The sequence below is a fragment of the Apiospora kogelbergensis genome, assembly GCF_038363985.1.
Source record: "Apiospora kogelbergensis strain CBS 113332 chromosome Unknown utg000009l_segment0_segment0, whole genome shotgun sequence".
NCBI classification, from domain to species: Eukaryota; Fungi; Ascomycota; class Sordariomycetes; order Amphisphaeriales; family Apiosporaceae; genus Apiospora; species Apiospora kogelbergensis.
In genome coordinates, this window is record NW_027117426.1 from 1,315,096 (window position 1) to 1,325,533 (window position 10,438).

Sequence of the window (10,438 nt, forward strand, 5' to 3'; positions counted from 1 at the left end):
GGTCAAGTGGACCTAGTCTTAGATAGGAATTACAGCACTTTCTAATCTCAACCACATGGCAACAGTGGTGAATGGTGCCATGTTCACTATGTATTGCCCTTGAGCTGCCAACCAAGCGGAGAAGAGGAGGCCAGGGCCAGGGCCAGGGCCCGCCGGCCAAGCCTAGCTGACGGGCACAGCAAGGCCCCAGGATTCGACACGCGAGAAAGACGCAAGCCTGCTGACATTGTCAGCACCTTGTTCAACTCAAAATAACCCTTTGCCGTAACGCGCTACGCCTTTCTGATGATTCTCCATGTCAGACCGTTGCGGCCAGGCCGGATTGGGAGGGAGATGTCACCTATGTGCATACTGTGCTGCCAATGACGCTGGGTGATCTGGTATGCATACATACACACATCGACCGACGAAAGCTTGGCGAAGCGAGATGTGTTAGATATGTAGGTTAGGATTCGCAGCTATGCCGATCAGCGCTTCAGCTCGGCGACCAAGAGATTGTCTGTCCTCTGCAAAGGCCACGTAATTTGCGTCTTGGACGCTTGGGAGCACAACGGCCTGCTGATGGCCACGCGGACCGGGACTCTGGCCCGTCTCCTCCATGGCGAAGATGCCGTAGATGCCGCACGCAAAGCCATGGAGCCAAGTTGTAGCTGTGTGCAATCAACGTGTCCCAGAAGAGTGGTTGTCCAGATTGCATCGGTGGCTTGTAGTCGCCCCGAAACCATGCGCCTCGCCCCCTCCCATCATGGCCGTTCGTTATTTAATACCCTTGTCTCAGCTGGAGTATACGGACCCAGCCTTATATTAACTGTGAATACTGTCACGCACCTGCGCACGCACGTCGTCGTCGTTGGGGGTTTGTCGGAATTGCCCCATAATCCGCTGGAGACTCAGGGCCTACAGCCAGTGCCCAGCCAGTGTCCAGGAGCCCTATCTAGGTATTCCCTATGCGTGGAGAACATTGGGCGAAAAAGGACCGGCCTGCATTAGCGTCGTCCAAAGACCAGGCCCGCCAGCCCGCTGCCAGTACCCACAAAATGGATTTTGGGAGAAAAAGGCAATTGGCAATGGCCTGAGCTTTTTCCCTAGCAGCCCGTTCAGCCACTGAGAGTCACACGCTAGGGGAAAAGTACGCCTGATGCAGCCAATCCAATCCATCATTGTTCACCCGACATACATACATACGCTGTTGCGAAGGGCGTACGATGGATGCATCATCGCCATCTGGGCTTGGCTTGCATCCGGTAGGTACGGTGCTTCAAGAAACGGGTTCGTGACTCCAAAGCCTCATCACCGACCGAGTACCAGTTGCATTCGCGATGTATGTGGCTGTTGTTTGTTACTCTCGCTCTTTGTGCGATAGACTGGCTATTTCTCCATATCCGTGTTAAATACATTGATCGGCCGGTCACCCGCCCCTGCTCCTCCTCTGCCGCTTTTACGTGCTGGTACAAGCAGGCCGGGAATCTGGGCTAATTTATCTGCTCCCACCGTTGGAGGGTACATTGGACGAAAGGAGAAAGGGAAACCCTGGCCCACCACCCTGGCCAAAAGTACGGTGCTGCTTGTCAGCGTGGTGTTTGATTAGCCCGCAATCCCATGCCAATGGGTGCCACCCAGCAGGGTCGGCGGCCCCCTCCCCCCTTCATGCAATGGATTTTGGGGGCTGAAAATCCGTTGGAGAAAGACATGGAATTACTCGATTGGGAGACATTTCCTAGGCTAGATCTCCCGCGCTCAAAACCACCCGGGCGGGTCTCGCTTTTTGAACCATCCGTGCTTCGAACGAGTCCGAGTCCGATATGGCTGCGCCATGAAACAATAATGGCAATTGCCATCAGACGGGTTGCCAAGAAAACGAACGTCACAGGTTTTCGCGCAAGAGCAACGGCGACGACTGTCTACTTACTGTGTGCTTCTTCATTTCCAGCATCGGAATCCCATCATCAGCCCAAAAGCCTACCGGATGGGTGGTCACTCTTGCATGCAGCTAGGTACCCTTGGGTGTGATCGTTCGAAAATTGAGTTTCGGTCCCGGCGCCGAGGAATACAAGGGGGTCTTAATTCATCCAAACCACCACCATCGTGACCGATATTACTGTTGGTGTCTACTGTGTTGACAGGTTGACAAGTACATACATACATGCTTTATGCTGTCGTGCGGCACAACTGTCTGCCTTCCCTTTCGGCAGGCCGGTCGCTGCCATCTTGGCTGGATACGTCGCGCGTACAGGATTCGATGGATCCGGTGGGAATCGGGGGTCAGATCCCTAACTGATGATCGGCTCTCAAACAGAAGCACGATGCCCAAGGGTCAACTATCGATGCATTAAATCAGGAAAGAGCGGCTTGACGCGCGCAATGTGATAAACCCCAAATTGGGCCAGACATACCCTAGCCTGCGTCCATCAGGAGACGGCGATGCTCCCCAAGAGACGACCAGGGGCGTTGGACTCTGGGCTACTGTGCCTCTGGTAGTGTCGGTTGGGGGCCAATCAGTCTTGTGTAACCTGGCGTGACGGGATCCCAAGTTGCCAAAGCCCGAATGAGGCAATTTGAGGTGACTACGGAGTATTGTGTAACGCTATAGAAGAGAGAGCGGACAGGGCACTGGACAGGGTTGAGTGGCTGGTGCGGGGTCGTCTAAAGTTAGGACTCAAGGACTGACTATACGCGGGTCCGCTAACGAGACCACCACCAACAGCCCTGTCGGTTTCACGAGCTAGACGAGCTAGTCGAGCTAGTCGAAAAGTACAACACATGATTCGCTGCTGGAGCCAGTATGTAAGCTTGATTAATCAGCCTCCCAGTCCCAGCCTGCTGTCCCCATCCCACCCTGGATGTTACCTAGTTTAGTTACAGAGATAGATCAGAAGTCAATCTCTTATCCGCTCGGCACGCACGACGCACGACTTTATGGATAATGCCGACGCTTCTTCGAGCCTGCGTGGATCTGGGAAATAACGGCCGATGTCGAGCGAAACGCGCGAACACTGTGGTGCGGCGGGTCAGGGTCGGGTCAGGGTCACCGGTATTCACGCCGCGGAAGATCCTGCCTTGGGCAATTGACGTTATGCGTACCAACACGTCCTCAAGGCAGAGTGGTTCCGCTTGCAATGCAGCAGGTAAAGCAGCATCAACCAATTTACATGGCAAGTACAGGCTTGCGTCTAACAATAGGCAGGTCGGCTCCGAGTACACATTCACGCAGATGACCGGCTGCGATGCGACTTTGGGTATGTAGGAATGTCGGCTAGCTAGCCAACCAACCGTGCAACCATGTGCAACCATGGGCTTCTTGAGCCTTCTTTTGCTTTTGTCGCTTTCCCAGCAGATCACGAACACACTCAACGGCTTCTTAGCTGCGTCTATTTCCGCGCCAGCTCGGAGGACTAATGCATTACAAACATAACCTATAGATAGACGGCATGGTCATGATTGAATGCTGTAGCGCCCGCGTACGCTCAATTTCCTTGGTATAATATATAATCTGGACTTTTATGTGCTATTATTACATCCTGCAGCCCATAGCTCATGCATGCATTGGTCGATGATGACCATGACCTCAACCCCTGAAAAACGCGCAGCCTGATTGGCTCGACTGTAGATAGGCACCAGCTAGATGCGAGCCAGCCCTTCTGTGGGTGCGTGTGCGTATGCCTGCTGGCACATGGCTCGTATGTAGCCAAGAAAGGCAGATTAGGCACGGCTGGCCTGTCACTCTGATTCTACCTCAGGGTAGAGGTAGAGGCGCAGATCGATCTGCTCCTGGAAACTCGAGATGCAACAGTACAGATCCTTCGGTCCCGTTGGGCCTTGCGCGTATGCCGCCAAAATCAGAAAGGGGAAGAATGCGGGCGTTGGATGGTCTCATCCCCCTGCCTGGCCCACGTCTTCACTGATCCTTCTCTGCGGTTCAGCGTTCACCAGTGTTGGCTGGGAGGGCGGGCTATTACTACGACCGCGAGAGGACAGGCAATTTATGAGAGATACATACCACTAACGCTGAACCGCAACCTCGCATGATGTACAGTACTTGCCATTGCCTTGTAGGGAGATAGACACAAGCACTCGCAGGGTAGCCATGGTCATGCGGTGCCATCCGGAGAGACCCAAACCCCCGCCCGTACCGCCCGAGAGAAGCATGGGATCGGGATCAGGGCTGGAGGCGCGGATGTTCTTGGGTGTACTAACACTTCGATAATCGACTGGCCTGAGGACTCGGAGCAAACAAGGGCTGTTTGCGGGCGGCGTCGTTGGAAACCAACAAGATACTATCAATTTGGCCAATACACACAGGAAGAGCCGGAGAAAACGTTAGGCCTGAATACTCCGGGCAACAGGCGACGAATTGGAGGACCGGATGCAGCCAGTCCTCTCATCCCGGGCCAAAGTTAGTGCCGTTCTTCGCATGCTGCGGTTCACCGAGGAGGATATGAGATTGGAGAGGCATTGATTGCGGGCGTAGTCAATGACCTCGGCGAGACTTGTAACCAACATTTTCTCCATTTGCTGGTTGGTAGTAACATCAAGACGGCAGGTGTTTGTTGACAGGAATCGTTTGCTTGACAATGTTATTGAAATGCAAACAATGTCAGTCAGCCCTACGCGGAAGAAGGCGAGAAGCAAGTAAGACGGACGGTGCGGGCAGTCTGACATGTCAATCATCTGCATGGAGAGAATCGTTATGTGAGTAGCAGCAAAGGAGAGAGCCGAGGGAAAAGAAAAGCCCTTCCTTCCCTGGCCCGTCATCGTGGTACACCACGTGGGTTACGTAAGAACTCTATCTTTAGGCACCCTCTCCCTCAGGGTTGTCCCATGAAGGCGAGAGCGGAGAGGGCAGAAAGGCAGAGTACACGAGCAGCAAGTGCAGACAGACATGGCCAACTCCTTGTTTGGCTGCACAGACGCCTCAAAGTCGGGGACTTAGGGTCGCCGAATGAACTGCATGTAGCGCCACCTACGTATTTCCGACTTGTACTGGCTGGTCCTTTTCGTGCGTCGCCCTACTAACGAGCGGGAGAGAAGCCCAGCACCCAGCGAGAAGGAACAGAACGGAGTGGACAAGGTATCCTGCAAGCCACGACGAGAAGGATTTGGTCCATCCTACGGCACGCCGGACGCACATTGGACAGCCCGCCTGAGCAGTTTCAGAAAAGTCCCAGGCGATCCGGTGTTATCTGCTTCGCTTTGATTAGACGCGACCTACATGAAGCAGCAGATTGGAGGATTTGGTCAGATGCCCACATCACCACACACACACACGCACCTCGTTGCTGCCGACCCCATGTTAGCCATTAAACGCGCATTTCAGCTTGGCCTCTTCTAGATCCCCGGGTGGATGCAACGAAAGGGGTGGCGATGAACCTTGCAATAATTTGGACGATTCTGGCCTCCCACACGGGCGCGCCATGTGAGCCACGAGATACTGGAACCGCCACACCCTCTAGAAAACATCTCAATGAAACCAGTCCCATGGGAGGTCCAGGCCTTCTATGCTTGTCTCTCCGTGCCCCGCGACTAACACGATCAAGCAAAAGAAAGGAAGGAAGTGAGTGTCTGGGGGATTGTGCGCGGGTGTGTCGGGCATGGCAACGCTGAGATCGTCCGCATGCTCTTCGATTCCCTCATAGCTCCGGCTGCTGTCCAGCTTCGAGCTCTAGTTGCTGTAGAGTAACTGCGCCTTCCTGTGGACTAGCCAGATCTCTATCGCGAATGGTGGTTCCTCCCTCTCTTCGACTCCCACCGCGTCTGGTTTGGACTTTCTCTTCTCGGCCGAGGGCGTTCCTGCCAGTTCACGATTGGCGGGCAACTACACGTTGCCTGCCCCCGTCTATTGATACCGAACGCCCATTATGATCTTTGGGTTTATCTCTCAGTAGCACCACAGATATGTTGATGGTAGCTGGCGTCTGCTCGGTGGAGGCGAGGGAATTCAAGTCGTCCAGGAAAGCGTAATAAATATATATCCATTGCATCGCGTCAATCTTGCAATGTACTCCATGTGTTGGATAGTATAGGGGCGATAAAAAGTGACTCCCCGATATCGATATCGACATGGCAACCGCTACTACCGTGCCTACCGTGCTGACAACCACGGTCAAGGCCACTTCGTCCACACCTTCGCCTACCAATCGGGCCACTCCGCAAGGGGGCATCCTCGAGGGTGTCTTGCCCAACGAGTATAGTGCTTCGGATCCGATCAAGCTCTTCATCATCCAGGTACGGGTAGAGAAGAGACCCCGTTCATTCGTTCGATCTTGTCATACGGATATCATACCCCAGAAAAAAAGTAATAGTCCACAACAAACAACCAAGAACGAATTTATTAAGATGAAAGACTTTTACGTGGTCTTTGCTGTTGAAATGGATGAGTTTCGTGAACGGCATACCAGACATGCGTTGGTGACAGGAGCGGAATTAGACCAGAGTCCTGACTATCCAAATATACGTAGGCCAGCATCATCATCATACTATGCCATCTGCTGCACTATCCGCTCTCCCGCTTCGGGCAGCCCCGCGTCATCGCCGAGGTCGTCGGCGGCATCCTGCTGGGCCCTTCGGTGCTGTCGCGGATCCCCGGCTTCCGCGAAGCCATCTTCCCGGCGGCCTCGATGCCGGTCCTCGCCAACGCGGCGAACCTCGGCCTGGTCCTGTTCCTGTTCCTCATCGCCCTCGAGGTCGACACCCGCCTCTTCACCGCCAACTGGCGCGTGGCCCTGGCCGTCGGCCTCGCGGGCATGGCGGTGCCCTTCGGCCTGGGCTGTGTCGTCGCCTGGGGCCTGTACCACGAGTTCCACAACGCCGAGGGCGGCGGCGTGTTGGTACCCATCCACTTCGGCGTCTACGCCCTCTTCGTCGGCACCGCGCTGGCCATCACCGCCTTCCCCGTCCTCTGCCGCATCCTCTCGGAGCTTAGCTTGCTGCGCACGCCCGTCGGCGTGACGGTGCTGGCGGCCGGCGTCGGCAACGATGTCGTCGGCTGGATCCTCCTGGCCCTCTGCGTGGCCCTCGTCAACAGCGGCTCCGGCCTCGCGGCCCTCTACGTCCTGCTCGTGGCCATCGGCTGGGTCTTAGTCCTCGTCTACGCCGTCCGGCCTGTCTTTCACTGGATACTGCGGAGGACGGGCAGCATCCAGGACGGTCCGACGCAAGGCATGGTTGGAATGACAATCTTGCTCGTGTTGGCGTCCGCTTGGTTTACCGGTAAGTTGGTGAAAACGAAAGGTGGCTTTGTTTATTGCGTTATGTTCAATATACTGTTACTACTACAAGCCGATTTGCTTATGGTGTTTTACTAACAAAGGTATCATCGGAGTACATCCAATTTTTGGCGGATTTCTCGTTGGGCTCATTTGTCCCCACGACGGGGGGTTCGCCATCAAGCTCACAGAGAAGATCGAGGATCTCGTCACCGTCCTGTTTCTTCCTCTGTATTTTGCGCTCTCCGGGCTGAACACCAACTTGGGCCTGTTGAACGACGGACTGACCTGGGCCTATGTGGTCGCCGTCTGCGCCATTGCTTTTGCTGGCAAGATCGTCGGGGGCACCCTGGCGGCCAGGGCCAACCGATTGGTTTGGCGGGAGAGCCTCACCATCGGCTGTTTGATGAGCTGCAAGGGTTTGGTAGAGTTGATCGTACTCGTGAGTCCAGAAGACTAGCCGTATTCATAATACGCGATGGATACGGTTCACAAGTTCTGACGATGTTGTTTTAGAATATCGGGCTACAGGCCAAGATCCTCTCGCAGACCACTTTCACAATCTTCGTGGTCATGGCTCTGGTGACTACAGTGGCTACGGCACCCCTGACCAAATGGCTGTATCCCCCTGGTACCAAAAGAAGCTCGAGCAGTGGAAGCGAGGCGAGATAGACTGGGATGGCAACACGCTCACGGGCCCCGACGACAACAGGGACAACGATGCCCGGTTGGCCCCCAGAAGCTGCAAGATACAAGCATTCGGCGGCTTCTTGTCTATCTTCGGATCGATAGCCTCCCCAGCATATTTACTTTCATTTCCCTTCTCGGCGAAAAGACAGAAATCGCTGACCGGTTCTTTGGAGAAGAGAATGCAGCGACGCCAGAGCGTGACAAAACTGCTGTCACCATCAAAAAGGGGCCTCTGGAAGTACACGGTTTACGCATCTTGGAACTCACTGATCGTACCTCGTCCGTCATGAGAGTCACAGAGAGCGACGATTTTACACGGAAGGACCCGGTCTTGAACGTGTTCAAGACCTTCTCGCACCTCCACGACGTCGCCGTTTCCGGCAGCGTCATCGTGGCCCCGGAAGACGCCTATGCGCAGACGGTCACGACGCAGGCCGCGGCACAGGGGGCCGACTTTGTCCTGATCCCCTGGAGCGAACCAAGCAGCAGTGAGCACACCGATGAGCAATTAGTACCGCCGGTCAAGGCCTCCTCGCAGCATGAGTTCCTCCAGAACGCCCTGGCGAGCGCGGGTTGCACCATGGGCATCTTTATTAGTAACGGGTTCGGTAGTGGCATCGATCCCGCCGGGGTTAAGGGGAAGACGCAAGGTGTAGGTGACTTGGGTCGCTGCGGCAGTGGGTTTTCGCTGCGCAGTCATAAGGAGACGGCGCAGCCCCCAATCGCGGACAAGTCGCACCACGTCTTCTTCCCCTTCGTCGGTGGCGCAGATGACCGCGCCGCCCTCCGTTTTGTGCTGCAGCTGGCCCGGAGCCCGCACGTCACGGCCACAATTGCGCAACTGAGATGGGCGCCCGGCAATGAAGCCGGCATCGACGATGACGATATCACAGTCGTCGGCGGCGGCTCGACAGGGGGTGCCAGTCACGAGGCAAATTCCGAAGTCACAGCCCACGACGGCACGATGCTCGCCACGGTTCGGGCTTCTCTCCCAACGGCCCTAGTCAAGCGTATCAGCTTTGCTGAGGTGCCGATCGGCGATGGCTCAGCTGTGAGATCAGCCTTGAACCTTGCCCGAGAGAAGGTGGGCCAGAACGCATGCAATGCTGGAGACATCGTCGTCGTGGGCCGTCGGTGTCCCAAGCTGAAGAAGCAACTTGTCACCGCCAGTGGTGGTGGTGGCGCGGCGAACAACAGTACGGCTACTAATGATATCTTGGAGAACCGTGACATGCGCAAGACGGTTGGTGTGCTCGGCGAGAAGATGGCCCTGGGTGGGCTGAAGGCAAGTATCCTGGTCATCCAAGCGGCTGGCTCGGGGTTGGAAAGCAACACCTACGGGTGATTACATGCCAGGCCATCTTCCCGGGTTTGTTTTCCTTTCGTGCTATTTGAACGACTTTGGGATTTTGCTATATCAAGTTTGGTTCTAGGTACACACGAACTGTAGGGAAACGATGACTCTCGCTCGATGTATGATTCCGTCAAACTATAACGCACACAGGCTAGTTGAATACTAGTCTCTATCCACTACTTCCACGAACATGTGAGCATGCATTACTTGCATCTTGGCATTCTATTCCAGCATGCCGCTTTATCGCACCGAACTACTCGAAAAGATCCGGGAATACCTTCGTCATCCACGTTGATCACCACCCTCTCCATTCCCCCTTCCACAGGCGAAGCCTCGATAGATAAACTCTCCAGAACATCCTGGTATCCCTCGGGCTTGCCCTATTAGGCAGGACAATCTGTAAGAACGCCTTTCGGGGTATACTTGAAGCCATTGGCATATCACGAGATTGCACAGTATCGGCCCGTCTCAGTCCAATGTAGACGCCACATAACTCGGTGAGTGATGCAAGCGATACGTAAGTAGTAGCAACAGCCGTCGTCAATTTAGAAGGGAAGGGGAAGACAGGCGGTAGCCGGGTGAGCTTATCTATCGACATTAGGGTGTTCCCTAGCCTCAAGCCGCCCGTCGGCAGGCTGGTAGACGTAAGTGGGCAATGGACGATCCCCAAGCCCCAAGCCGGGGTTCGATTCAGCTCGGCGACGGCGTAATCATGTTGGAGGGGACGCCACATGTAACACCCCCTTGATTAGCTGTCAAGAACGCCGAATATCTCGAATCGAACCATTTCATCATTTTTTGGCCATTGCTGTAGTGCGCCTATGGCTTCCCAGATTGACCGATACCAAGGCTTCATCATCGGCGTTTTCTCTTTTCACAGTCCCTGGTGACATGGACAAAGGAAATGCATAGTACGAAATTGACCCTGCTTCTACCAGGTCTCTCTCCATGTATCGCGACGGTCGCTACGTATACCAGCCACTGACACAACAACAGATCGACGCGCCATGTAAGCAGCCCGATCCCTTCATGCAAGTGCCTTCACATTAACCAACCATTGCGATGTGTGTATGCCTTGCCTTTCGGAGCCTTAACGTGAGACATGGATCTGTGATCACCCCTAATAATAGCTAACCCGTCACCCGGTTTACTACCAGAACCCAGCCCCAAGGCTGCGGGTTCTGAAAAGCAA

At 54.9% G+C, this 10,438-nt stretch overlaps 1 protein-coding gene across 1 annotated transcript; it reads left to right on the forward strand.

The window, feature by feature from the left end:
- Nucleotides 1–6,057: 6,057 nt before the first annotated feature.
- On the forward strand, nt 6,058–9,237 carry PG998_013479 (uncharacterized protein; the record flags this gene model as incomplete). The annotated part of the gene is made up of 5 exons (XM_066880295.1): nt 6,058–6,222; nt 6,456–7,206; nt 7,307–7,648; nt 7,719–7,929; nt 7,995–9,237. The coding sequence occupies 5 exons, from the start codon at nt 6,058–6,060 to the stop codon at nt 9,235–9,237; spliced, it is 2,712 nt and encodes a 903-aa protein (XP_066724434.1).
- Between the last annotated feature and the right edge of the window lie 1,201 nt (nt 9,238–10,438).